This window comes from Zasmidium cellare (genome assembly GCF_010093935.1).
Source record: "Zasmidium cellare ATCC 36951 unplaced genomic scaffold M409scaffold_27, whole genome shotgun sequence".
Taxonomy (NCBI): Eukaryota; Fungi; Ascomycota; class Dothideomycetes; order Mycosphaerellales; family Mycosphaerellaceae; genus Zasmidium; species Zasmidium cellare.
The window spans coordinates 414,222-440,565 of NW_022986971.1; the positions used below are offsets into that span (position 1 = coordinate 414,222).

A 26,344-nucleotide genomic window follows, 5' to 3' on the forward strand; every position below is an offset into this window, starting at 1 on the left:
TGCCAGCGTGTCTTGTTTGCAGTCACGATCCCCACCGACCTTCCACTCTGAAGCGAATGGCATGACTTTGATTACAAACGTACAGAATATTTCGCACGCTTTCAAAGCAAATGCATATCAGCGAAGTGAGTGCACAGCCGGAATGTCTATCGAACTACTGTTCTGACACTTCAACTAGAGTTTCTCAAATGTCGGCTGCGTCCTTTTGAGCCCGCTGGTCATCGCCTTCCGCACGTCGTCCGACAATACCATGGCACTGTTCCACGCGGCTGTGTAGAGCAATCCATCGGCCACTGGGCGGTCCCTACTGAAGTCCCAGAGCGCTTTGGAGCTCTGGACCGCCACGGGACTTTTGGAGGCCACATTCGTCGCCCATGCTAGTGCGCTACTGACCATCTCCTCTTTGGTATTGAAGACTTTGCTGGCCAAACCTATGCGCGCCGCCTCTTCGCCGCCGACCACTTCCGCCGAGTAGATTATCTCCTTGGCCCAAGAGTATGGAACGCCGATCTTTGGAAGCCGAGAAAGAGTGCCCACGTCAGGAGCCAGCCCTGCATCAATCTCGCGGACACAGAGCTTCACATCTCGGGTGCAGTAGCGCACGTCGGCGGCAGTGGCGAAGTCAACCGCGGCTCCAAATGTTACGACGTGTAGTAGGCATACAATGGGTTTCTCACATCGTTCGAGAGCGTTGACCGACTCCTGGTACAGAAGGGCATGTCGTCGGACGGCCCATGCCTTACGTGCAAAGTCCCGTGTTTCGACCGGTGTGCCCACGGGACCAGATGTTGATTCGGCCATGACATCCAAGCCGGCGGAAAACCCTCTCGTGCCGGCTCCTGAAAGCATCACGACGCGGACGTTGGGATCGTGGGAGATCAGGTCGAAAAGCGCTGTAATCTCGCGGAACATCCTGAGAGACGTGAGGTTAGTCGTACCTGCGCAATTTCGCAGCATTGGCCGACGATGATTACGCATTGTCAAAGGCATTGATTTTCTCGGGACGATTGATCTCGACATGTGCCACAAAAGGGGCGGGAAACGTGGTGCGAAAGTTCTTGAACTGCTCGTAGGACGTTGGTGTGCGTCTTGACGAGGCCATAATACGTGAGAACTGAAAGAGAAAGTCTTGCAGCACTGATCAAGAATTCGACAAATTCTACAATGGAACTCTGGTTGTGAGATTGGAGTGATCGAGGGAGTCGTTCCCGTTCTGCGATTTGCAAATTGCAGATTTTCGGCAATATGACAGCTATCGGGAATACTGGAAAGGCTCGATGGCAGTTAGAGAGCATGTACGCGTGCGGTGCCTTGGAGAGTAGCCACGAATCACTTTCCATTCGCTGTTCAATCTCGAGAGCGACTGCAGAGCATTATACTGCCAAGCGAGTGTCGAACAGTTAGATTCATTAACATATTGTCCAGGCCAGCCTGATACTTATTCCCGATGTCTGAGACGCCAACACTGTTCGAGATAGCATGTTCGAAGATAATCCTGCCGCTGAGGCACGTCCTGTCAGCAAGAAAGACGGCAACAGCGCACGCAGTGCGATCAAACGAGTTCAATATGCAACGGGCCATACGGAAATCAAGATTTGCTGTCGCTTGATGCTTTTCGCAAAACACCAAAGTTCGCACGGACAGATGAAAACACGAGACGACCAGGTAGGCAAACTGCTTTTTGTGATCAAAGACTGCCAGGTAACTTGCACGCTGCTTTGAAAACATTCCAGCCCAACATCGCCGCCATCAATGACGTTGAAAGGGGACGATACAGTAACGGAGAGTGTCAACACATATACGCAAGGTTTAACACATTCAAGCCGTTAACAATCATAAACCTGCATTCCCCGCGGCTAGGAGTTCGTTTGCGACTGCTTGTCGGTTGACAGGCACACCTCCCACGGCCGACGGGATCGTCAAGAACCCTTGAATCGTCTTGATCTGGCAATCGGCCAGGTCGTAGTTGAAGTTCATGCCGGCGTGGATATTGAGTGGCAGCGCGATCGTATGCAGGACGCCCGTGATCTGGTGAGATGGCACGGGAAATTAGTAAAACAGAAAATTGGTAGCGATGGAGAAAAGGGGGCAGGCGGACGTACAATTTCAAGCTCGGTGTGGGTGGTGCCATTTCCATAGTCGGTCGATGCTGGCGAAGACGTCGGATAGACCTTGTAGAAGAGCTGGCGAACGCCCAAGGCGAAATCACGGACGGTGCTGGCGTCTGGCGCGACGGTGATGCCAGGCGCGCCGTCGATGTAGAGGATGAGGTGGGCGTCGGGCTTCAGGGGAAGCTGCTGGAGGAACTTGGCTGTTGCTCCTGGAGTTTGGTCGCTGAAGGCCGGGGCGACGCCGTTGAGCTCTGCTATGCGGTAGTTGGCCGTGCAAGGGGTGACTCGTTCGATGAGGGTGGGGGCTGCTTTGGTGGAGCCTATGAGGGCGAGGGCGAGGGCGAGAGCACCGATGGCCTTGTTGAAGAACATGGTTGATTCGTGGACTGGGGTTGAATGAAATTTTGCTGTACAATGAATTGAATGTGTTGCAGGAGGTTTTGTCGGCTCCTAATAGGTACGAAACGGCTACAGAGTGGCCATCAACCCAACGCATCAACATGCTCTATATAATCCCAAGAACAGCGACCACCGCCTCGTCGGAAACAAGTCGGACGTGTCCATCTATTACTGAATGGAATTTCAATGACCAGCTACAAACAGCCATTGCCGCAGGAGGAAGTGACAGGACATGTACGAAGCTATTGTAGCAGCTCCAATAACGCCACAAGGAGCACTCCCATGCGGGGTGCATGCTGGGATGCGGAGTGAGTTTGGGGCAGGACTATCGTTCAGGACTCCTCTGTGACTTGTCTGCGATGCACAATGTTATGCCTTGAATTCCATGTCGGGACTTTAAAGGTGAGGACCGCTCAGAGGGCATCGATCTCGAAGTCATGGAAGTGATCTACAAGCGCTATCGACTCTACACACTCTAATGCTAGGCATGCAACCATAGCTCGAAGTGTTTGCATTGTACTCAAGCTGTTAGAGTCGCCTGCCATTCTTCTGGGGTATTGTAGTGACTCTCTCGAGTGCTACGTGCGATGTTGAAGAACCGGAATCGCAACATAGCGAGAGGGACTGACCAAAATTGAACCCCTTCAAGTCGGAAGGCTGTACTCAGCACAGGCCCGCCAAAGCACATGTAGCGTTGATCAAGACGCCGGTGATTGGGTCTCTGAGCTGAAATACGTCTTTGACCGCGCCCTGGACCAGCTCAAAATTGAGCCCTTCCGCGATGGGATCCAGCGGATCCGCCAGCAGCAGTTGACCGGCCATGGCGCCGAGTGTTGCAAAGTTGATTTGGCTTGGTTTGACCCAGCCCTCTTCATAAGGGAGTCGCTCTTGCTCTGACAGGCCAATGTTGTTAGCGCACAGCCGTGAATATCTGGGATGGCGAACTCACCGAAGAAGATCTTGACCCAATCGACTGGGGCATCCCCGGTCACTGGATTTCCCATCAAGCTCATGTACAAACTCGTCTCAGCTAAGCTCAGAACCAGCTGTCAAGGCCCGTAGATTTCCTTTTTGCCGTTCAAACGACGCTGTGTGTGCACGCGGTTCCAGAGAGCTTTCGCTCCGCGTTGGAACGTCGTATGCGTTGCTCCGTCGTAGTAAGCGAGCACCTGGTCGAAGACGCTTTGGTTGAAATGAAGATCGTCGCCCTGGTAGAAGTCCTGCCGCGACAGGCTGACATCGTGTTCGAGCGGGAAGTTGTGCTCGCGGAGGTCGTCCATGTTGAACACTCCTGCTAAAGGGTTGGCGTTGGATAGGGTCGCCGTTTGACCAACCGCTAGCCCGAAGTCTAGTCCAATGTTGAGTCCTTCGAGGAGACCGGATGCAACTTGAGCGACTGAGATGTTCTTTTCGCTGCGAGGAATGAAACCTATGGCAACGAATCAGTACGGCACGACGCTTGTAAAACCCTTGTGGGTGTCGTACCATGATTAGCTGCAGTATTGATTCCGGGACAGGGTGATCGGACTGCCCAGTCTTGCGTCAGTACAATGCTCTTCGTTGGGGGGACGTTTAGATGAACGTGCCGTCTCCGGCACCTGGGGCATGCCACTCGTGTCCAGGGGGCGCTTTTGCAGCGTAAACCTGTACCGCAAGCGCTAAGAGTAGACTGGGGATTGTGGCAGTCATTCTGAGCGAAGGAATTGTTTGGGTTTGACAGAATCGTGGTTGAAGGTTTACTCCAATCTGATATGAGTATATTTGGCCAGAGTAACTTCACAGACATTCCTGCAAAGGGACGTAGTACGGAGTTCTCCCGTAAACCCACTTACAAGCCATGGCAGGCAAACATCTGATTCCATGTGACCGACAGCAGTCGTGATACTGGCCAACAAGCGCTCCAATGATACCGAAGGAGCGCAATAGATGAAGTCGGGAATGCAGGCCACTGACGTATCGCTCGTCGGTTATTTGCAGGCAATAAGAAGCGGGACCTGCCGCCCTCTCAGTAGAGCTAAGAAGTGCCACGCATGTGATCATCCTCAATCTCCAGCTGAGCACATCAGGCTTCACGCAACACCACCTGCGTGTGCGACCTGCTAGCGCACTCAAGTTTCTCGTCGGACGAGCACGAGGCAGAGCTTGCACTATGGCGGCCACCCCAGGCGTTTTTACGTAGTCGAATTATCACAGCAGTATGGCCTTTGCCAACAGCAGTGGAACGGACGGCAGCGATACCGACGCACATGTGGACCGCACGTATCCTTTCCGCAACTACTGGACCGCAACCGGCGGCCTGGGCGAAGTCATGCTAGCGCTGCCCAGCAGGCCCGATGCCGATGTCTTCCTCAAGCACTACATGGACAACGTCGACCCCTTATATCCAGTCATACCGCGTCATCTCTTCCGGCTACGCTACGAGAACTTCTGGCAGTTATCGTCGGAGGAGAGGAACAACTGCGACCCCGTCCACGTGGCTCTGCAGTTTATCGTTTTCGCCAACGGCAAACTATACGTAGATGACCGGACCATGGCCGACTCGTCCTGCCCGCCCGAGACGTATCTGTCGTGCTCCTACAGAGCTTTGTGTCTGTCGTCATTTCTCAGCAAATGGTCTCTAGAAGTCATCCAGGTCCTGCTGCTCATTTGCAACTACTTCGTCACCAGCAATCGTACGACCGATTCCTGGACATTCTCGGGTGTGCTGCAGAAGCAGGCGTATGGCTTACGTCTGCATCTACCGCCCGACGAGCACTTGTCTCTGTTGGAGAAGCAACTCCATGTGCGCCTATGGCAGGCGGTAATGTTCCAGGACGTCTCTCTGTCCTTTCACCTTCGCCTAGTGCCCGCCACCATGCAACACTCCATAGAGGTTGGAGACCTGTCTCGCGTCGATGAAGGCGACAACAATCCTAGAAGAAGAATGCAAGACCTCCTCTCAACATCGACCGCTGTCGACCTGGACTTCCTCACATGTGAGACCGACATCAACTACGTACGTGCAATGTGGCACTATGCACGTTTCATGCAGATCAACGTCTGCCTCCCTTTGGCTATCGGGGACGTGATTGCACGGGATGCCGACCATCGATCGATGTTGCTCAGCGAACTCCAATCCACGTACGACACCTTGGAACCCCCTTTTAACAAGACCGATCTCCAGTGCCGCGAGCCCCGCGTCTGGAGACAGATCATCATGGTAACCACCAACTATTACATGCTGATGACCATGCTGCACATGGCCAGTAACCCAGCTTCTGCTCTCCAACCGGACACGACCGGGGCGCTTTCCTGCTCCAACCGGGCGATGAGTGCCTTTTTCGCATTGGTCGATGCCAACCCATACCACGCTCATATGTGGACTGCCGCCAACACGCGCGCATTTTTGCAAGTAGTATGTCCAATCCACGCATCGAGCTGCAACCCTCTCCCCTTCCCCTTTCCGAAATTCCTGCCATCTGGATATTCCACTCACACGACTTTAGAACCTGATAGGGCGATTGCTTTGTAAGTTGCCGGGTGAGAAGTGGTGCCGGCCGGCAGATGAGTCGTGGCTGCAGCTCGCCGTAGCCGACTTTGATCGATACGTTGACCTCCTCGTCCACGCTCATGGAACTGATGGGTTCGAGGTCATCAAGGTGGAAAGACTCGCGCTCCTCGAAGCGCAGCGGAAGTCCTTTCAGCTGGCGAGAAGTTCGAGTCCGAAATGAGTATTTCCAGTGAGGAGGTGGCGTCCGCGACCGTTCGTGGTGGTGAAGGGGCATCGATTCGATTCCACACAACGTCTCGGGGGCTTTGACTCGGGTCCATGGAGAAGACTGCTAACGCTGCTGTTCTGCGCTCCCCACTCCTCCCGATCTGTTCGCGTTCAAGATTGGACCATAAGTCCCGACATCAGCACAGCCGATAAGGCACTTCGGACAAGTACGACTATTGATTGCGTACTCCGGACTGCATGTTCGTCATCGCGTGAGGAGGAATGGGCACTCGTTCCAAAGTATGATAGAGCACAGCTCGAGATTCTTTCTAGCCGAACTTCACGGCTCAGGCGTTACAATGCCTTCCGGGACCGGACCAAGTCGTGTTGTTTCACGAACACCATGGGCTGGACGGGGCTGGACGAGGCAGGAAACGTCTCTGCGAGTCTAGCATGATCACCCATTGGCGTTGGTGCAGCGAGATTGGTATGTGGTATAGATGGTATACATATATGTGATGCGTGATGTGAAGAATGACGGCAGGACTTTCAAAGTGATGTTTGTGTCGATACCCAAGAGTCATCAGCGAGCCCCACAATCTCCGCGGAGACCGGCCTTGGCGTTCATCATGCATACCCAAAAATAGGACAGCACGTGCGCGTCGGTGAATGTTGCCGTGAAGAACTGCACTTGTCCTCTTCCATCTCTGATGCGATCTCTTCATCTATAACATCCTCTGGCTTTACTGTCTGCACTTGACATGTTCTGGTGCGAGCGGTATAGATGTATCTTGTCTCTATTAGCGGCCCCTATTTCGGGCGCCGTTTGCCATGCGACTCGGCAGATTGACTCGCGTGACACGGCAGTGTTTGCGTCGTAGACATCTCTATATCATAACGACCCTCTCAAGTTCCTCTTGTTTGCTGAGAATAGGAGTAGGTACCACACGATGGAAATGTACTGTAAGTATGCTGGGCGACTTTGAGCGCCTTTCTCAAGACTTCCTGCCCTTTTCTGCTTTCGCTCCTGCCGTTTCGCTACCAAACACCCGCTGCAATGTTGTTGTTTTGACGCAGGTGAATACAAACACCGCTTTCTACCACTTCTCCACCTTCACTATCTTTCCCCCGCCGCACACATTGGATGTTTTTGCAGGCCCGCATTCCACCGCAATTGCCTTGCTTTGTTCTTAAACACTCCGCAATACCAGCGCCACGGACCGTCACCGACACCGCCAACACGATGGCCAACTCCCGCCCGCCCATCACCGACCACTATCCCATCCCGCTGCGCTACATCAAGGCCCTCTTCCTCGAGGCTCAGTACCGCCAGTGCATCCAGGCATGCCGCGACGTGATCAAGTTGGCCGGCGCTAAGATCGACGACAACCCGCTCCAGAAGACCTTCGTCCACTTCTACCTGGCCCTCTGCCACGATGAGATTGCCCGCTCGATGCACCACAACTCGGTTGCCAAGCTGCCCGCCTTCACCACCGCCGCCCAGCACTACCAAGACGCCATCGATGCTTTGCCGAGTCAGCAGGAGATCCAGTTCTTCTACGCGCAGAGAGATACAGCCCGCCGCAGCAGCGCCGCCGAGTCCTTCTTCAGCGACGACGACAATGCGACGGTCAGCGACTTCCCCGTCTCGCCCACCCTCTCCGCCTACGACCCGCGCGACATGGGCATCTCACGAGCCAGTTCGCCAGTCCTGTCCTCGCCTCCCGTCTTCCGCCGCGAGCCCGTCCTCTCACCAAACGTCGGCTCACCAGGCACTGTCCCTTCCGACTTTGACGACCTCGAGAGCCATGACAGCTTCTCCGAGCTGATGACTCCCAACCGAGTGAAGCGCGAGCAATCCCGCATGTCACTCATCGGCCAGCCACCAAAGCGCCTTTCTCGAGGCTTGTCGAGGATGTCCTTGCTGCAGTCCACTCCTAAAGGCCTGCCACGAGACGTGTCGAGTATGTCTTTGCTCGATCAGATTCACCCTGGCATTCCCCGCGAGTTCTCCAAGATCTCTCTTCACGACCCAGCGCCACCACAGAAGATCAAGTCGCCGACTCATGGCTTGATGAGGCCAATCCGACTGGGGTCGCCGGCAAAACCGCACTTCCTTCCACCCACTCTTCCATACTCTGGCACAGCCGCAAACGTCCAGTCGAAGCTGCCCCAGCTGACCAAAGCCACCAAGACTGAGCCAAACCTCACTACCGCTAGAGTCGACTCTCGCTACTCTTCACCGGAACCGCCACCGCCATCATCACCACATTCCAACACCGAGTCGGACAGCTCATTCTCCAATGCTTCAACCGTCTCACAGACCTCGCCGCAGACTCCTGTCCGACACCACATCGCTACTTCACCCACTCCAACCAAGTACCAAGACTTGCTCTCGCAAAACTCCGTCTACCGCCTCACCGAGCACATCCTCTCCATGCGCGCTCAACTCCAGCGCCATATCGCCCTCGTCCACGACGCCCAAGACCGTCTCCACCGCGCACAGCAGGAGAAGAGAGCATCTCGCCTCGCACCTACGACGGGCACCCCGCTCGGCCCCATCAACGCCAAAGACGACGTCTTCAGCACTCCAGTCCCATCACCCCAAAAGATCGGCCTGCCGCAAGCTAGAAGCTATTGGTCATTCGTGCCTGAGGATATCAAAGCTCTGGAGAAGAGGAGGAGGATCGCAGATGGGAGAGTGAGGAAGTGGAAGCGGGAGAGGTTTCAACCGGGGAAGTATCGGGAGTTGTGTGAGAGGGCGCTAGAGGAGTTGTGAGGGTGTGAAGAGCTGGAGAGGGATTCGCTGTTGATGTTCAACGACTGTTTCTGGTGCTACGGCTAAGGAGTTTGAAAATGATACCCAAGTTGACTTTGCACCGAATGGGATCCGGGAATCGGATGAGAGATGCTACTAATGATGAGGATGGACGAAGCGTAGATTCACGTACGTAATGGATACACAATGCAACCACAAACATACAATACGCAGGTTTCTAGTCCTCCGTTCTCAACCCTTGCACCTTCCCATGAGATCTACAGCAACTTTCGTGCTTAACGCCAAACAAAGCCTCTATCCTCTGTCGATTCACGCTCCCCATTTCTGTATCATGCATCACAACAGCAGCGTAGAGTAAAGACTCTTCCATTCCTTTCCACAGACCATCTGGGTATATATCCATCAAATCCCTCCATTAAAGTCCCGTCAACAACAACACCGCGTGTACATCCCGTGTCCCGTTCTTCATAACACATCACAATCCTCTATTCGTCATTCATTCCCGCCCAGGATTCACAACCCCATCGCCACCCTGCTGGAACCTCTTCTCCGCATCTCCATTTCCGTTATGTGGGAGTGGGAAATCGTCTTTCTGTCGCGGCAAGGCATCGCTCGCGCTGGGCGACTCCGAGCTGAAGGCGCCTTTGAGGCCGAAGAGGCGCACGCTGTCGAGGATGTCGAGGAAGGAGATTGGCATGGGCATTTTTGGTTGGCTTTACTTTGAGGGATGGGAGGTTGTCTGAGGTGGTTGTATGTGTTGTATATGGGCCTGGGGTTTGAGTTTGTTTGTGGAGCGGCGGATGGGATGGGATGTTGGGGAGAATAAGACAATGGAGGGAAGGGAAAGAAGACAGAGAGATATGGTGAGACTCGAGTGACGGAATTGTGGGTCTGCGAGAGGAAGACTGGACCCACAGGGCTGTGTGTGGTGAGTTGAACACGCTGGGGCAACGTGTGGAATGGAATGGGGTGGATGACCACGAGACCTTCCTCCTACTTCTTCTCGGACTCTTTACCGAATGGTGTTGTATTGTAATCACACGAGTGATGTGACATCGCCACGAGTCTCGTCCCGAACAGACGACTGACGTTTGAAGTTGAAAGTCAGTTCCGGGGATTCCGAAGAACCAGCCTTGAATGATGTTTCTGGTGAGGCTGGTTTTCGAGCAATCTGGGGATTCGACGTGGGAACCGTCGAGATCGGGATTCTGTAGGCTGGAGATAATATCTGGAGAGGCTTGTGCGCCCCAAACACATGTTCTGCCCGAACCAAGGGACGAGACTTGTTGAGGCGAATCGTTCAAAGTCTTTTCACGAGCCATGATGTCATGTGTCGTGGTGAGTGAAGGATTCGGGCCCGGAAATGCCGCCTTGCCTTACTATGCAGATTGTTGCCGCGCCCTCTCAAGCAAGGATGTGGGATAAGCTTTTGCTTGTATAGCTTGGGAGAGGGTGGGTGATAGTCTTGGTCTAAGGCTGGGCTTGATTGCTGTCTTCAAGATTCTGCGCCGATCAGGCCGCAATGCAAAAAGCTGTTCGGCGTCTTCCATTACCGTTGATGCAAGAAATCAGCAGGTTGAAAATATTTATCTGGTAGGCGACGAGATCTAGATCTTTAAGTTTCTCAAGGTTACCGGTGACAGCAACTACAATGAGAGTATGTTCATGCTGAGAGAGTTCAACCTTCGTGAGAATGCTCGTGGGGCCAGTCGGTCTCACAGGACAACGGCAAGGTCGCAGACAGCAAGCTTGACATTCGGGAGGAGCCCAGTATGAGCTGCACTCTCGTCCTCTCATCTTGAGCGAAGGAGAGGAGGTCCTCGTGTAGATAACTGCAAGCAATTGGGATGGGATATCCCTTGAGATCCCAAGGGAAGATTGGGATTGGCATTGGGATCCTGTGGGAAGGCTGGGAATCCTAAGGGGAAGTTGGGATCGGGATCCCACGGGAAAGTTGGGAAGCCTCGGGATTCAGCCAAGATGAGAGACAGAAGGAAGATGACAGAGCATTCTGAAGCATGAAATAAATCAATGGGACCAAAGAGCAGGAAGACGATTCAGTCTTTCTCGACATCGGTATTGAGGACTGCTAGAGTCGTCCCCAAGGTATTGGCGTAGCATCCAGATCGAATTATATCGAGATGCGTTTTCGGATTGAGCTGCAACAGAGGTGTTCTGGAGGCGTGCTCTGCGAGTATGTTTGGGAGCGCTCCCCGGGAAATAGTCTGTAGTCACCGGAATGAAAAGGTTGCTCCAACGTGAAGAAGGTCTGATCCAGTTGTGCTTGAAGTATGAGAGAGGAAGAGGGCGAGCCGCGAAGGCAGAATGCACCCCCCTAACAGAAACCGTTCCAGACGATAGATAAATCCATCTGGTGGATCTATATCAACACGGACTCTTCAATGTGGCAGCTTTAGATCTCCTGCTGCTCGACTTTGAGAAGCTCGGTCTGGAAGATGCTCCAAGGTGGAGTGACTCCACAAGCGTGGAGAGAGCTCCAACACCTCCTCCAGAAGGACGTCATCAAAACCGGCAGCACCTCACCTTTGCTGCCCGAGAAACATCAGCATCGGACAACAGACTGCCGGAAAATTATCATCGAATATGCAACTCATCTGCGGCGCCCACAAACCGGCGACGGCTTCCCGCCAGCCAACAGAGACCTTCTCCGGCACCGTCCACATGGACCCCATCTTCACGGCCGACGATGGAAGCTGCATGGGCAACAACGTCTGCTTCACTCCCGGCGCGCGAACTTTCTGGCACACGCACGAGCGCGGCCAGATTTTGACTGTGACGATCGGGAGTGGGTTGATCTGTTCCAAGGGTGAAGAACCGAGAAAGTTGATGGTGGGAGACGTCGTGCATATTGCTGCGGGAGAGACGCATTGGCATGGGGCTGGTGAGGGCACCTTGATGGCCCACATGGCGGTTAGTCTGGGAAGTAAGTTTTTGCTAATAAGATATCGAAGGGGTATCTGGTGGCTGATTTGGATTGTAGAAACCAGCTGGCATGAGGAGGTGCCGCAGGAGGTATATGACAAGGCAAACCAAAGCGCCCAGTAGCAAGTCTTAGCGAAGCTTGCCATAAAAACGTGCTGCACTGCAGGTCGTTGCTGAGATTCGGATGTGGCACAAGTTCGGCTTCTGCGTAATGACTGGACCCCGTTGCCTAGACAAGGTATGTGTACAGGGTACGTACAGGATATGGTCGATCTAGATTCTCAATCAGTCAAGAGTCGTGCCGTAGTACTGCCTTTTTGAGGCCTGACAAGTTGACTTCTCGTCTCTACACCTTTCCCAGCTTCGAGGGGCCATTCGAGCGTTCCTGCGTGAGGATTCGTCCACGTGGGCTGATGTCATCGCAGCCATGAGAGACTTCGTGAATCTTTTCATCGCACAGCCAAATTCTTGCGATACATCATTAAATCCTTGGTATACTTGCCTCTCATGACGGACTACTTTTTCTCGGCGCCGTCACTAAGGCAGCTCTCAACGACAAAGGTTGTCCCATATACGCCCAGTACAGCATTCGCGGCTCTCTCAGATCTGTCATCTTACGAACGAGCGACATCTCTCATATACCGCAGCTCGGTGACAACGAAAGACAGCAATGGCTTACCGAAGACGGCCAAGCTCAACGTTGGATACCCTGCACTCTCTCTTAACGAAGAGTGGCCCTGCCAGGTTAAATGCGACCGATCCAAGCGAACGATAGAGATCATCCCGGCAGCCTCGGAGTTCCAGAGCAGCGTTGTGGAGTCGTATCTCATGAAATGGTCAATATCGCCGGTCGCAAACGACAAGGGACAAGCCGAGATTATGCTCAACCTAGAGGTCAAATTCAAAGGGCCGGTGGTGGACTCCATGTTCGCAGTCCTTCCTGATGTCGTGGGCCGGATCATGTACAGGTTCTCGGCTCTTGTGGAGGCTCAAGATAAGAAGGAGCGAGAGGGGGCGAAGAAGAAGCCTATGCCGGCCAAGAAAACTGCATCGTCGCCCGCTCCAAAGGTACCTGCGGCGAAAACAGTGCCTGTGGCGAAGCCTCCCGCTGTGAAGGCTTCTCCTGAAGTGGCAACGATACCGGTCAAGCGCGTTCCGAAGAAACTCGAGGCTCGAGGTCAAGCAAGCGGCGGGAAACAGGCGAGCTGAGCCGGGAGTTGTATGGAGCTCGATTTGGGCGTGTCGCCATTTCGATGCAACCGTTACGTCCTGTTGAGACCCTTCAAGCTCTATGCCGAGGACGCAAAATCCACAGCAGTTTTCTGGAGGATCGTAATGGGCAAGGGATGGAAATCTGTTCGGACGCGGTTCTTTTCTGTCAACAGCTTCCAGCGTGGGGCTGCGACAAGGCTGGCCAGCTTCAACGTTTCCCAGAAATTTTGCAGGGTTATTGAGGATGGATGGATGTCGACGGATCTCAAGGATGGGCTCAGTTGTTGGATGTTGTTGACATACTTGTGTTGATGGAAGTTACTGAAGGTCGGCAGAATGCCGGGCCGTCGCTGCACGGTCCAAGCATCTTGACCTCACCTGATACCCACTCCCTCCACCAAACACATTAAACATGCCTTCCTATCCCACGAGACTGATACTGACCGTTTCTATGTTATAGTGCTTCGCGGATACTTCAATGGACATACTGAGGTGGACGCTGGGCCGAATCTCGCCTTCGTGGCTTCGACAGCCTCTCTCGTCTCCTTCATGAAGGGCAGTGTACCAGACAGCACGTCCCTTTTGTACTATGCCATGATGAATCAGTACAGAAGACCGCGAAAACTGGCTTTTTGCTGGTTGAAGTATCTGGAACTCGTTACACACCTAGCACAAGACAAAGGGACTTTCTTGCGGCGGCAATTCCCACTGAACAGTACGACATGATTAACCTGGGATATACAGAGAGCCAGGGTCGTGACTGAGTGCATAGCGCATGAGCAGTCGCCAGGTTCTCAGCTGAAGTGCTGACACTCGTCATGGTTTCGTGTTTCCGAATGCGGCCTTCTGAACAAAGGGATTCGAGCTATGTCTACCAGTTTTGCCGGAAGCGGCAACAAAGCAGTGGGCGACAATACTTTGTCCGAGACTCGACCAACATTCGACACATCTGTAAACCTTGCAATCAATACGGACCTTGTCGATTCTGTTCGACCATTCCAATGGCGCCAGTAACCAGAGCGAACGACAAAGATGAGCCATCCTTCCCGCGGCGAGTCGATCCCAAGACCGGATTCTCCCCCGACTTTCACTTTTCGAACAGATGCTCCTTGGAAGATTGTTTTATCTGTGAAGACAGCTATGCACAAGAGCCTTGCTTTATGCCACAACGCAGGTATGACTCAAGGCTTTCGGACGAAGAAGCGAAGGCCGTGATCCAGGGTATGTGAATCGAAAGTCGACGTCGTGCGAGCTGTACCCAAATTTCGTGCTTGTGCTGATCCAAAGTTCTCACTGGTAGGCCACATCAAGTGTATCGACGAGAGTTTCGCCGAACTAAGCACGATTCTGTCATCCCATGGCGACAATATCATGTCTATGTGGACCAAGACTAAGGACAAGAAAAAAAGGGAGACTCTCGTTCACAGCGCCCTTCCTGACGGATATCCCACTGAAAAATGGATTCTCTTGTTTGCATACGTCAACCACTCGCAGAAGAAACCCTCTGCTGGCGACCGAGGCAAACACCGCCAAAGCTTTCTACTTCCTTTCATCGGCCGGGAGGAATTGATTACGGATCGGAACAAACTTCTCAGGTTGCTTGACCTACGGACTGAGTACCCGCCATGGCAATGGGCTCGTATGGACCATGCTGCAACCGAGTGCGGGCGCGGGACTGGTATGCTTGCGATGAGGTTCAATGAGACTTTATTTTCCATGCAAGAGAATGATTATGGCAAACCTGTCGACTATGAATATGACATGTTTCACCGTCGAGAAGCCGTTGGATTTCCAGTCGCCGAAATGTACGTACAGTTAGAGGCATGAGATATCCTATTCAGGGTCTGACACCTGACTGACCTTCCAACCTTCGCGTTTAGCCTTTTCGAAGCCCAACACAGCCTGTACAGCTTCCTTTGCTCTATCGCCAAACTTTTGCTTGAAAAGTATGCAAAGTCGGAAAAGGCCAAAGACAAAAGCAGCGGCAATAGTCTCTGGAAAAAGCAATCCACAGACGGATTCTCTGCATTTGCGCCTATCAAACAGACACTGAATCCACATCCTTTTTACCAGGTTATCAATCCGTATGAGCCGCCTCTGCAGTTCGACATACCTGCAGCAAGATCGATATTGGAAGAACGACAGTCAGCTGGCGAAGACGAGCTCTGGCTCCTCCAGACAGACATTTCATCCGCGTACAGCCGCGTTGAGGATCTATCAAGACGGCCACCCTATTCTGTCATGACAGAGGTCGATCGTTGGGCGCATATTGCGCAAGATCTGTGCGAGCCTTTAATGATGAAAGTTGGGAGCTGGAATCGGCTTGATTCACTGTTCCACCTTGCGGAAGGCAGGATGAGAAATTCTTCAAGTGAAAGCCACCATGAACTCGATGTTCTGCTGGACTGGGCCCACACCTATGTTCAAGGGGAAGTCATGGATCACCAGCCGCATGACCTGAGCGAATTACTCTTGAAAGATGTTTCATTCGTCAACTCGTTCAGCTCCAAGAATACGTCTGGAGTGAAGGATCAATCTTTTGCAAGGACAGCACTATTCGTGACTCACTACTTGAAGCAAGGTAGTCATGAGCAATCTGCTCGTTATTATAAGGAGCAGCCTTTCACCTGGGCCGTCACTGTTATCGGTCTTGCTACGAACGGACTACGCAGTTCGGGTTTCCTGCTCGACTTAATGTTCTCGTTCCTAAACGACCTCGTGCAGGATGGAGTACTGAAACTGGAGAATGAGTCGGCGCATGTTGTCGAGGCTGTCAAGACCTTTTCTGCCACGCTACAGCTCCGCGCGAATCTTGACGCCCGTCGTCCGCGGTTTCTACAGCTCCCACTCGACACGCGCCGGCACATAAGATCGCATGTTTGGAAGAAGCTAGCGCCACATGTGTCTTTTGGCAAAGTCTACCAAATTCACGGTAAAAGGGCTACCCGGTCACTATCGACAAAGCAGGAGCGTACCAACAACTTTAAGAAAGCGGGTCTATTGCTGAAGCAATTTTTTGACATCAACCTCTCCACTGGCACTCGGAAGCGGACAGTCGAATGGCTCGAGAAAGCAGAGCAGTCCAAGCACGCTCTCGATGCTTTTTGGGAAGAGATTCGCCGAATGAAGATCAACGAAGCCAGTGCTGGTGGTACTGTTGATGTAACGCAAGTGAAGCAATTGCCAGATATCACGCTCTTGGAGCATTACCAGGAAAATGAGTTCTTGGAATCAGTCAGACTTGAGAAGGAGATTCTCAAGGCAGCGCAGAAAGAGGCGGAGGAGAAGAAGAAGCAAAAGAAGATGACGAAGCCGAGCTTGAAACGGCCTGTGGAAGATCAGCAGGAGTCACAGACTCTCTGGGGCGACGAGAAGACATCACCTAAACGATCCAAAGCAGCGTCGGGAAAACCTCTCAAGCGGAATCAGATGGACGAGGATCCAATCCCTGTGCTTAAAACTGTGCCCACTGCGACTGAAGTACAGGAAGAACCAGAGCGGATCGAGGTGTCCCCAGCGAGCCTACGAGTACTCGCACGTATGTGGCCATACCAGAGCCGTGCGTTTATGGAAGAACGTGGCACGATCCGCTGGAAGGATTTCCAGGCGGTCATGAGCGATCTCGGATTCCAGGCGTCTGGGGTCGGCGGCTCAAAGATCGCATTTGACAGCCAGGATAAGGGGAAGTATGGTCATTCATTGTCCGCATGGATCTGCGAATGTTCCTTTGGAAGATAACGTTCTTTTGAAGTATGGGAAGAGATTGAGTAGACGATGGGGATGGGGGTATGACACGTTCGTTGAGAAGACGAAGGAGACCGAAGTTCAAGCGGCGTAATCTCTTTACTAGTTATCCCTTTTAGGTATGATCATGGATACATGGAGTTTGGGAAATTACCATTCCTCTGAGTGTACGATTCTTGTAAACTTGATTTTCAAATCAGCTCTTGAAAGGCGTATAGCAACCGCGAACGGCGTCTTCATAGCGTTCCTGAGGCAGGTGTCTTAATCGAGGCTACGAATCTTCGTGAGAACTGTAAAGCCAGACTGTTGCATGCCAACCTCAAAGCCTGCTTTCTCCAAGAGAGCATGGGTCGAGGAGCCGTCGATAATTGAGTGCATGAAGACTTTGCCTCCATCGTCCAATGCTTGATTCAACAGGCGAACGACCATGTCGGATTGAGGGTCCTCGATGGCGAAAGACTTCCCAGGAATAATCACATTGACACTGCCAGGTCTTGTCCTTGCAAGCACATCTGCTAAACTCGCGGTATGTATTCGCAATGACTCTGTCTCGGGAATGGACGACAAGACACTATGACTTGCGAGTTCTGCGGACGAAAGACTCGATAGTTTCGGCTGTGGGTTATTTCCTGCAAGCCATCCTTTCGATCCATGATTCATCCAGTACTGCATTGCTTCGCTGGACAAATGTGGACTGAGGTCGTCGATCAAGATGTTGCGGAAGTCGGACCCGCCTTCTGCATTGAACAATTTCTGGATCTTGTCTTGGTTTAGTGCTTGGAATGCAGCAAGCTTTAGTTCGAGGAGGTGATTGTTCGCCGGGTCGGGGTCGACTGCGTGGACCGCTTTCGGCTTCTGAGCATGGCACGATAGAACTGTGTCGCTGGAGCCAGTGCATGCGAGAACGACATCGTCGGTAGTCAATAGGTCGGTAGGGAAGCTGACACTTTCTCCCGTGGAAGATTGTTGTTTCTGAAGCTGTACTTCGGCAGTGTAATATGTCCGTCGATGGTGGTTCAGGTAGTAAACGCTGGGAAGAGGTATGTCGGGACGAGTACAGCCGTCAGGAGCTGCCAGGAAGGCGGTCTTCAGAACCGACGCATCGAGATGTGCAGACGAGTTGTGCTTGTGACATCCAATCCAGATGTAGAATGGAATGCGAAGACCGGGAAGCATGGCATTGCGCTTGTTGATGCTAAGCCGGGTACCAAAACGGTATTCGAGATAGTCGCGCCGGCCTCCATCGAACATGACACGATCTTGCTCGAACCAAGTCCGCCAGAATGTACGATTGAGCCATGTACAGTGGCGATCCAGAAAGCCGCCAACGTAGTCTCGCCGCATGAATTCGACCTCAGTCTGGGCGTAGAAGTCGACCACACCAATAATGCCCGTTGGAGCAAGGAGGTTGGTGATCATGTCGACAACGGGGAAGAAGTCCGGAATCATGGTAAGTGAATAGCTCATGGTGATCAGGTCTGCACTTTGGCTTTGTTTTCCTCCAGTACCCTCGTGTTGGGGTAGACTGAAGAAACGGCAGTCCATGCACACAACCTTCACATTTGTCCACCCTAATTTTTGAAACCGCGCCTCGGCTATCTTGAGGAGTGATGGCGTAAGGTCGACAAGATAGATAGTGTCGAAGAAAGTCGGAACATCAACATGTTTGCCCATCTGCTCAATGTTCCAGCCTGTACCACCCCCGATCTGCGCTACCGTCAGCGCAACGCAAAATTCCAACAAACATGTAGTCAACGAACGTCTACCCAGATTGGTTTCCTGTCAGAAGCCTTATGCTTCAGCTGGGCTGCAACAAGCCGTATCATATCTTCTCGGCCTCGCAGCAGAGCGGTTCGGGTCGTATCGTAGGCATCAGCCTGGTATTCGTAAAAGCTCTCGAGCGCATCCTGCTGGTTGCCACTGCCATCACCGGTGTGAGGCTTGAAGAAGCTACCGTAGGCAAATTTGAGATAGGATTGGAGTGTACCCGGCATAGTCGGGTTGGCGTTGCAAGAATAGAGGATCACCACGGTTGTGGCGAAGGAAAGTAGTATGACAACAGCTGCAAACAAAGCCGCAGTGGACATCAGGCTCCAAAAACACCGTGTCAAATTGGAATCGCATGTTCGTGACGGACCGTCGACTGGTGTTCAATGTTGCTTTGTACATGCAGCGAAGCGCCCAGGGCAGGCGCCACGCCTGCCAACCAGTTTCATAGCGCGGCGCTAAAAATAGGCGGCCCCTGCCGTGCCGTCGAGCCGTCTTCGAGCCGCTGCGCCGCCCGTACCTCCCGTTATCAATCATCAGCAACATCGCCTGCTGCTTGTGTCTGGTATGGAGGCCTGTCTTTCCGCAAAGATGAGCACCGCCAACAAGTGCGCAAAGCTGTAATGGCTGGCACTACACTTGAAATCTGTGTATTGCTGGAGTTAGCAAGACCGGAAGACTCGTCTTGGGCCACCTCCGATCTGCCCAGGGGTTGGAGTCGTGCATGCATATGTGCCTCTGCCCAGGTCGCTTCGGTGAGGCTGAGGCGCAGACAGCAATCACACGAATGTTTCGTAGCACGTGCCTATGCTTAAACCTTGTGCGCTGAGCACCTGCTGAAAGGTCACCGAGCCATATCGACGCATGCGTTTCAGCCGTCTGGCTTGCATGTCACCAATAATGAGACATGTCACCGCCGTCTGCATCCTCTCTCAAAATTGTCGAGGAGCCACAGTTGAGGCAAACACTGTTCCGTCTCTACCCACAGCATGGATCCTCTTAGCATCACCGCTTCTGCAATTGGGATCGTTACTTTCGCATTACAGGCAGTCAAGCTTCTCAACGATGACCTCCAGAATATCAAGAATGCGCCTTCGACGCTGCGAGACGCAAGCGTGGACCTCAATACCCTCGAGCCGATGCTGGTAGCACTCCAAAATGCAGCACATCAGAACCAGGATCAGGTCGCTCGTCACCGTCGCATTTTGTCGGCCGTTGAAAATTGCTGCGACATCTGCAAATCATTCCGAACGCAGCTGAAAGCATGGGGAAAGGTAGACAACGACGGTCAGCTGGTGATGAGTAGTCGGGTCAAGATGGGACTCCTTGGTCAAGACCGCATCAAGGAGTTCAAATCGAAATTGAGCGATTGCAAAGGTACATTGACTTTGATCCTAGTCGCTGAAAATTTGTAGGTCTTCTTAGGTGGTAAATCCTAGAGGGATCATTCGTTGACAAAGCCAGCATCGAACCACCTTCTGATGGTAGTGTTTCAATCATGATTGAACGAAGCGAACAACAGCTTGGACAACAGCTTTCTGAGCTCAGATCCAAGATGCAGCAACTACAGGATCATCCGTTCAAAGACGAGAGCTTGCATGTCGCTGTCAACGACAACCATGGACAGATTCAAAAACAACTCGCGGATATTGCTACACGAATGCAAAAGGTGGAACTGCAGCCCACTGGCGATATTGTGTCGGAGGTTGAACAGCTGCACGCACAGTCTGCCATCATTCAGCAACTCAAAGATGATCTGTCACACCTGACAGAATCAATCCCCCAGCGAACACCTAGCAATGAGCAGGTGGCCAAACTTCGTGATTACCTCCTGCTTACAGACCCGACTCGAGACAGGGATGAACTAATTGAAACGATGGGACTACCTGTTGCTGCCAGCTGTGCGTGGATCCTTGAGAAACAACTTTTCCAGTCTTGGATTAAGGCCGACCCGGCATTCATCTGGCTGAGAGGTGATACCGGAAAGGGGAAGACTATGCTTTCACTCTTCCTGTCAGATGAGCTGCACAACCAAGCAACGGGGACCAGCACTCACATCATTCACTACTTCTGTGGCAAACAAGACGAGAAGCGTAACACTTCAGCAGCTATCCTACGTAGCCTTCTTTGGCAGCTCGCTTCCATACCAGAGTTGACGGATGTGATTGCTAAACATCTTGCTGAGCATGGAACCCCACTGTTGTCCGAACACGACGCACTTTGGAAGCTGCTGGCTGCTCTTATGCTCGACGTTGATTGTGGAAAAGTCTACTGTATCATAGACGGCTTGGATGAACTTGAAGACGGCTCAGAGTCATGGCTGGCTAACAAGCTGCTGACCCTATTCTCGCCCGGTGCCCGCGAACCCCATTTGAATGTCTTGAGACTATTTCTCGTTAGTCGCCAGATTTTCGGTTTGAAATTGCGAGGCCAGAGCGCTTTGATTGACCTGGACATTGAATGTGCAGATGACATCGAAGCTGATATTGGTAGAGTTGTGGATGCAAGACTCGCATCTGTCCCTGACTGGACAGGGTTCAGCGACGAGTACAAAGTCAAGGTGCGACAAGAGGTGCTGCACCGAGCAGCTGGCTCGTTTGTGCCAATTGGAATCATCATGAACGCGATTCTGGTGGACAGACCTTACAGTGGACTACTCGAAACGATTCGATCCCTTCCTCAGGGTCTTGACGCTCTGTACGGCAGTACACTGCTCAGTATCAAAGACAAGGAGCAGAGTGAGTCGCCCGAAGTCCTTCGATGGGTCGCAATGGCATTTCGGCCCTTATCTCTACTGGAGTTGGCCAATGCTATCGCTATTGGCGGTGATCTGGATGAATCGGCCATCAAAGCGACGGTCCAGCGATGTGGCGCACTGCTGAAAGTGCATGGAGATACTGTGATGTTTTCTCACTCCTCTGTACGGGACTACCTGTTACGAATGGACGTAGACACCTCTTCCATCCTCGAATCGTTCGATTCTGCCCAAAAGGAGATTGTCCAGCAATTCCGCATTGATCCTCAAGAAGCTCATCTTGAGATTGCCCTCAAGTGCTTACAGCTCATCAAGGACAGCCATCTTCAGCATAGAGCCTTAGACTCGAAGGATGACTGGGAAGGGGCGCCGCTGTTGCAGTATGCCGTTCTCTATTGGCCTCACCATGCTCGTGGATCTGGTGTCGTTGGCAGAAAGATCTTCGAATCGACAAGCTTCGTGCTGTCCAACGCACCGAGCTTGCGGCAGAACTGGTGGAGGACATATGTCCACGAACGGCCAGGGCAAGAATGGGAACAGGGCGAAGAATTGTCCCCATTGCACATTGTAGGTCACCTGGCAAATCGCGAGAGTCTTCAAGTCAAAGTCAGCTAATTGATGCGTGACAGGCTTCTCGGTTCGGCATCACGGAATGGGTGAGAACACTTCTTGTGGATCTGGATTCAAACCTCTTGAAGAGCATCATCAACGCATGTGACATTAACGGTGTAACGCCTCTAGCTTGGGCGGCTATTGGTATGTCTACAAGCCTCCGTGCATCAAACTCGAAGATTAGCTGCTGACCACTCCATCGCTCAGGTGGCCATGACTCAGTGATAGCATTACTGCTAGAGTACGGAGTCGACGTCGAAGCACAGACGGCTCTTTACTCCAGAGAAGGAGCCAATTGGTTGACCTCCCAAACGATCAAGTCTTACGTCCGTGAGATGCAGGTTGGCGACGGAATGTGGACAGGACGTCACACTCCACTTTACCGTGCAGCCTACAAAGGTCACGCTGGCGTTGTGAAGTTGCTCCTCGACAGCGGAGCCAACGTGCATGCACATGGATGGGCACGAAGCTCACCTATGCATGCCGTTAGCATTGGGGGTAACGTCGACGTTATGAACCTATTGCTTGAGTACGGCGGAGACGAGGACGTGAACGCCGAGATCAAGAATTCCCACACTGCTCCAATACATCATGCAGTGGAGAATGGCCATCGCGAGCTGGTCGAGATACTGCTGGACCATGGAGCAGATATTCGGAAGAAGCAAAGATACTCTTCAGCTTCAGTGCTACACTTCGCGGCGGTAAAGACACCTCATCCGGCAACAGTAGAGCTACTCCTTGAGAGAGGAGCCGATGTCAACGTTAGAGATGGACACAAGCGGAAGCCGATTCATTGTTTCGCTATGAAGCATCCTGAGCCCGAGGCGGTCAAACTACTCATTGAATACGGTGCTGATGTCAACAGTCTAAACAGTCTGCGGCGAACTGCTCTGGATTTGTCCATCGAATGCATGTGCGACCGATGTCAAGCAACCACACAACTGCTACTGGTCCATGGAGGTGTGCTCAAGAGTCCCACGGAGAATGGACGACAAAATCATCCGGAATTGTTCAAACCCGGAAACTCTCTCGAGACTGTCTCACAGATTGGTGCCGGGACTAGCACGACTCTCAGCTCCGAAGCTGGCGAATCGAGCTCTCAAGCACTTCACTCTTCTGTGCTGGAAGATGCAGTTTCTGGGGCGTATAGTGAAGACTACAGCGGTACTGACGAGATCGTGACTGAACAAACCAGTTTATCGTCGGCAAAGGTATCGCCCTTCGAAGATGAACGAAGTGTCGACGAGAGTGTCCCAAAGATGGTAGAAGGCGTGAGAAAGAGGGATAAATTCTTGGCCAAAATGAGCGGTCTAAGGAAGGGCCAAGGAAGCACTTGAAGAAGCCCATTATGGGGAGGCTGTTTCTGGACACACCAATCTGTATATTATGAGTATCCCCAGCCTTGTCCCGAGGCAGCTCGAACAAAGTCCCTGACCTTTTGGTTGTCTCGAAACCGATACCAAACCGTCAAAACACAGTCATCAACGAAGACCCTCGAATCCATTCTCCGGCCGTTGCTCAGAGCCTTGTTCTCACGATTGAAAATCCCCTTGTACAAGTGCCCGACTTCTCGATCCTGCTGATACGAATGCTCGCCGAAAGGCAACCTGTACCCCACCCAAGGCGTGGGCATTGTGAGCAATTTGGCGACCATTCTCCAGCGATCCACGCCCTTTGGCTCAGCTGACTGCACGGACTCCTGGTTTGTGGCCAGGTTGATCACATGAGAAGGAGGCGAGTTGAGTAGTTCCAAGACTTCCGAGTATGTATCCGCGGCCTGAGCTGTGGGCATAATCCAGACGTCATGGTTTTCGTCCCAGGCGGCTGGTCGCATGGTGAGGACCAGCTTGTTGATGAGGATGATACGGTCGAAATTGGGCGATTGGATGCGGATGCAGAACTTGCTGTCGCCCCAGCTTTCCATGGTTCGCCATATTGGCGCTGCTTGGTGGCGTTGGGATGACTTGGAGTTGGAGCTGCCCATTATTGAGAATAGGAAGACCGAAGAGACACTGAGCGACTGAACGCAGCGTTGAAGATGAACGTTTGGGAACGAATTATTTTGGCATCTTGATTTTCTCATACCATGACCGTCCACCACTATGCAGCAGCTTCTTGTAGCGTATTGGCCTTGTGCCGAATCGGGGAGACACTGGCGAATAGTAGCTACAGTTGGTACAGTAGGATCAAGCCACCAAAGCCTTGCCAAGGGCGTTAGCGATAAGACCTGGGGTCTGGCCTCGTCGATACTGTCGAATCCTCTCGCTTGCATCATGAGATTCGTTCATATCTCAAGTTCCTCGCCAGTTGACATCCTACAGTTGCTCCAGTAACCTTGCCATCGCCATTACGATGGAATACCACGGTCCAGTCACCCGGCGCAGGTGCGTCAAGGCCTCTCTTTTGCCCAAGTAAGAAGATGTCTTCGCCAACATACTTCATCAGGCTCACTGGACTTTTGCCAAGATAGCCATTGAAGGCCCCATACATGAGCGTGCTGTTTCCGTTGCATATGAAAGTGCTGTCTGCATCTGTAGAATGGAATATCCCCACATAGTCAGAGCTTGGGGGCATCTCAGAGGTCTCGTCTATGCGTCTTCCTTGCAGCTTCTTGTTCTCTCGCAGACGGTTGACGTGGATCACGTCCTTTTCAACGGTGGCAAGCGTGCGGCGGGACTGGGCTACTGTGGAGCTGACCAATTTGGCCTTTTCTTCCCCAAGGTACGTGACGAGAATCTCTCTTGCATCTCCTGGGGTGACCTTTATGAGAAGCTGAGTTTCTTCGTCCAGAAATGAGCCATTCCACTCTGAAACAGCAGTCTCAACCGATGCAGCAGGGTCCTCGAACTTGAACAGCTTCTTGACAATGCTTTCTGCAGCGGAACCAGAATCGCCCTCATGATTGAAGAGAACTACAACGGACAGGTTCTCAGATGGAACATGTAGCCGCTGCAATCTGAAACCTCTCAGGGCTCCTCCGTGGCCGATCCACGACTTTCCAGCCGTCTCGCCATGCACAAATCCATACGCATAACAAGCGGGCGAGCCGTCTTTGAACGTGGGAGGCTCTGTCACCGCTCGATAGATACTGTCCTCGTTTCGCCACTTTTTATGGAGCCACTGCTCGTAAGCAATCATGTCTTCCAGAGAGGCAACAACACCAGCGTCGCCAGACCATTCTACTCGGTTTACTGCAGGTACATATCCATGCTTCTCGTCCCCCTCGTATCCTACGATGGGGTGAGGTGGGCCTGCCGTGTTGGGACATAACGATGCCGTGGCCATGCCGGCCTTGATGAACACTCGCTCAGCTAGAAGTTGGCCGAGTGATTGTCCGGCAACCTTTTCAAGGATTCTTCCTAGAATGTAAAAGTTGACGTTTGAGTAAGACATTTCTGTCCCTGGTTCGAAGTGTAGAGATTTGATCCGCTGGATTGCTCGCGGTGCGTCCAAAGACAGGGAGAAAGGGTCGTCTGGTTTCGGCTCCCCACAGCGGACTTGTCATGGCCCAATAATCGCGAATACCACTTTGCATGGAATGCAGCTGCGCCAGAGTCAACTGTCGTCCGCCCGGAATCTCATCAAGCTGGGGGAGGATAGCCAGAAGTTCGGTGGCCAGTTGAACTTCGGGTTCGGATCCTCTCTGTTTCATGACAGGCGTCGGGTTCCTGATCACATCAACCAGTGCAAGGCAGACCATTTGCTTCGAAATCGAGCAGATAGGCAGTTGGACTTGAGATGTCATGGGGATTCGCTTCTCCATGTCGGCGAAACCCCAGACTCTGCGCCATACCTGGCCCTCATGGACCACGGCGACAGATCCAGCAGGTCCTCGATATGTCTGTTCGATGCTTCGCAGAGCCGCTTCGACGTCTGCAGTGGAGAACGGCATTTTAGCACGGGGTTGTTTTCTTGAGAGCAGAGATGGAGGTTCAGGACACCGTTATGGGTGAACTTTGATCCTTCGGCAAGACCTTCCTTCTTCTTTGAGTTTGATTGATACGATGACTAAGTGAAAACATCGGTTATAGACTCCTGAAAGCTTGGGATGTGGCAAGTGGCGTCAGTGTGCTTGGTGCTCTCTTGCAAGACACCGCTCAGCATGCCAATTGGAACAACTTCAATGATGCCGTCGATAGCACTACGCACACACCATCAGTACCACCTCACTCTGCGAAGTATCCAACAAACACCTACCTGAGCTGCACACGTCGCCGCCAGGCCGATCATGGCCGAAAACTCGGACCCCACGCCTTCAGATCTTCCCAAGCAGAACACACTGGACATAATAACCCGCTTCAACAAGAAAGACATATCTACTCCCA

The 26,344-nt window shown here is 52.5% G+C and overlaps 11 protein-coding genes across 11 annotated transcripts; 5 read left to right on the top strand and 6 right to left on the bottom strand.

The window, feature by feature from the left end:
- Positions 1 to 174: 174 nt before the first annotated feature.
- Positions 175 to 1,102, bottom strand: M409DRAFT_68098 (uncharacterized protein; the record flags this gene model as incomplete). Its single annotated transcript, XM_033817686.1, has 2 exons — positions 175 to 913; positions 975 to 1,102. The coding sequence occupies 2 exons, from the start codon at positions 1,100 to 1,102 to the stop codon at positions 175 to 177; spliced, it is 867 nt and encodes a 288-aa protein (XP_033665117.1).
- A 731-nt stretch (positions 1,103 to 1,833) lies between these two features.
- Positions 1,834 to 2,483, bottom strand: M409DRAFT_25571 (uncharacterized protein; the record flags this gene model as incomplete). Its single annotated transcript, XM_033807751.1, has 2 exons — positions 1,834 to 2,028; positions 2,103 to 2,483. The coding sequence occupies 2 exons, from the start codon at positions 2,481 to 2,483 to the stop codon at positions 1,834 to 1,836; spliced, it is 576 nt and encodes a 191-aa protein (XP_033665118.1).
- A 690-nt stretch (positions 2,484 to 3,173) lies between these two features.
- Positions 3,174 to 4,199, bottom strand: M409DRAFT_68099 (uncharacterized protein; the record flags this gene model as incomplete). The annotated part of the gene is made up of 5 exons (XM_033817687.1): positions 3,174 to 3,403; positions 3,460 to 3,556; positions 3,611 to 3,939; positions 3,996 to 4,037; positions 4,097 to 4,199. 5 exons carry the CDS (start codon positions 4,197 to 4,199, stop codon positions 3,174 to 3,176), a joined length of 801 nt encoding a protein of 266 aa, XP_033665119.1.
- A 508-nt stretch (positions 4,200 to 4,707) lies between these two features.
- On the top strand, positions 4,708 to 6,220 carry M409DRAFT_25573 (uncharacterized protein; the record flags this gene model as incomplete). The annotated part of the gene is made up of 2 exons (XM_033807752.1): positions 4,708 to 5,904; positions 5,996 to 6,220. The coding sequence occupies 2 exons, from the start codon at positions 4,708 to 4,710 to the stop codon at positions 6,218 to 6,220; spliced, it is 1,422 nt and encodes a 473-aa protein (XP_033665120.1).
- A 1,230-nt stretch (positions 6,221 to 7,450) lies between these two features.
- M409DRAFT_25574 (uncharacterized protein) lies at positions 7,451 to 8,986 on the top strand (the record flags this gene model as incomplete). The annotated part of the gene is made up of 1 exon (XM_033807753.1): positions 7,451 to 8,986. One exon carries the CDS (start codon positions 7,451 to 7,453, stop codon positions 8,984 to 8,986), a length of 1,536 nt encoding a protein of 511 aa, XP_033665121.1.
- A 2,604-nt stretch (positions 8,987 to 11,590) lies between these two features.
- Positions 11,591 to 12,052, top strand: M409DRAFT_25575 (uncharacterized protein; the record flags this gene model as incomplete). Its single annotated transcript, XM_033807754.1, has 2 exons — positions 11,591 to 11,930; positions 11,988 to 12,052. 2 exons carry the CDS (start codon positions 11,591 to 11,593, stop codon positions 12,050 to 12,052), a joined length of 405 nt encoding a protein of 134 aa, XP_033665122.1.
- Positions 12,053 to 12,436: 384 nt separating this feature from the next.
- M409DRAFT_25576 (uncharacterized protein) lies at positions 12,437 to 13,138 on the top strand (the record flags this gene model as incomplete). Its single annotated transcript, XM_033807755.1, has 1 exon — positions 12,437 to 13,138. One exon carries the CDS (start codon positions 12,437 to 12,439, stop codon positions 13,136 to 13,138), a length of 702 nt encoding a protein of 233 aa, XP_033665123.1.
- Positions 13,139 to 13,959: 821 nt separating this feature from the next.
- On the top strand, positions 13,960 to 17,257 carry M409DRAFT_56922 (uncharacterized protein; the record flags this gene model as incomplete). The annotated part of the gene is made up of 4 exons (XM_033813447.1): positions 13,960 to 14,362; positions 14,442 to 14,946; positions 15,052 to 16,827; positions 17,104 to 17,257. The coding sequence occupies 4 exons, from the start codon at positions 13,960 to 13,962 to the stop codon at positions 17,255 to 17,257; spliced, it is 2,838 nt and encodes a 945-aa protein (XP_033665124.1).
- A 199-nt stretch (positions 17,258 to 17,456) lies between these two features.
- Positions 17,457 to 18,972, bottom strand: M409DRAFT_56923 (uncharacterized protein; the record flags this gene model as incomplete). Its single annotated transcript, XM_033813448.1, has 3 exons — positions 17,457 to 17,500; positions 17,581 to 18,592; positions 18,646 to 18,972. The coding sequence occupies 3 exons, from the start codon at positions 18,970 to 18,972 to the stop codon at positions 17,457 to 17,459; spliced, it is 1,383 nt and encodes a 460-aa protein (XP_033665125.1).
- Positions 18,973 to 23,403: 4,431 nt separating this feature from the next.
- M409DRAFT_25580 (uncharacterized protein) lies at positions 23,404 to 23,943 on the bottom strand (the record flags this gene model as incomplete). The annotated part of the gene is made up of 1 exon (XM_033807756.1): positions 23,404 to 23,943. One exon carries the CDS (start codon positions 23,941 to 23,943, stop codon positions 23,404 to 23,406), a length of 540 nt encoding a protein of 179 aa, XP_033665126.1.
- Positions 23,944 to 24,290: 347 nt separating this feature from the next.
- On the bottom strand, positions 24,291 to 25,911 carry M409DRAFT_68103 (uncharacterized protein; the record flags this gene model as incomplete). Its single annotated transcript, XM_033817688.1, has 2 exons — positions 24,291 to 25,492; positions 25,545 to 25,911. The coding sequence occupies 2 exons, from the start codon at positions 25,909 to 25,911 to the stop codon at positions 24,291 to 24,293; spliced, it is 1,569 nt and encodes a 522-aa protein (XP_033665127.1).
- Between the last annotated feature and the right edge of the window lie 433 nt (positions 25,912 to 26,344).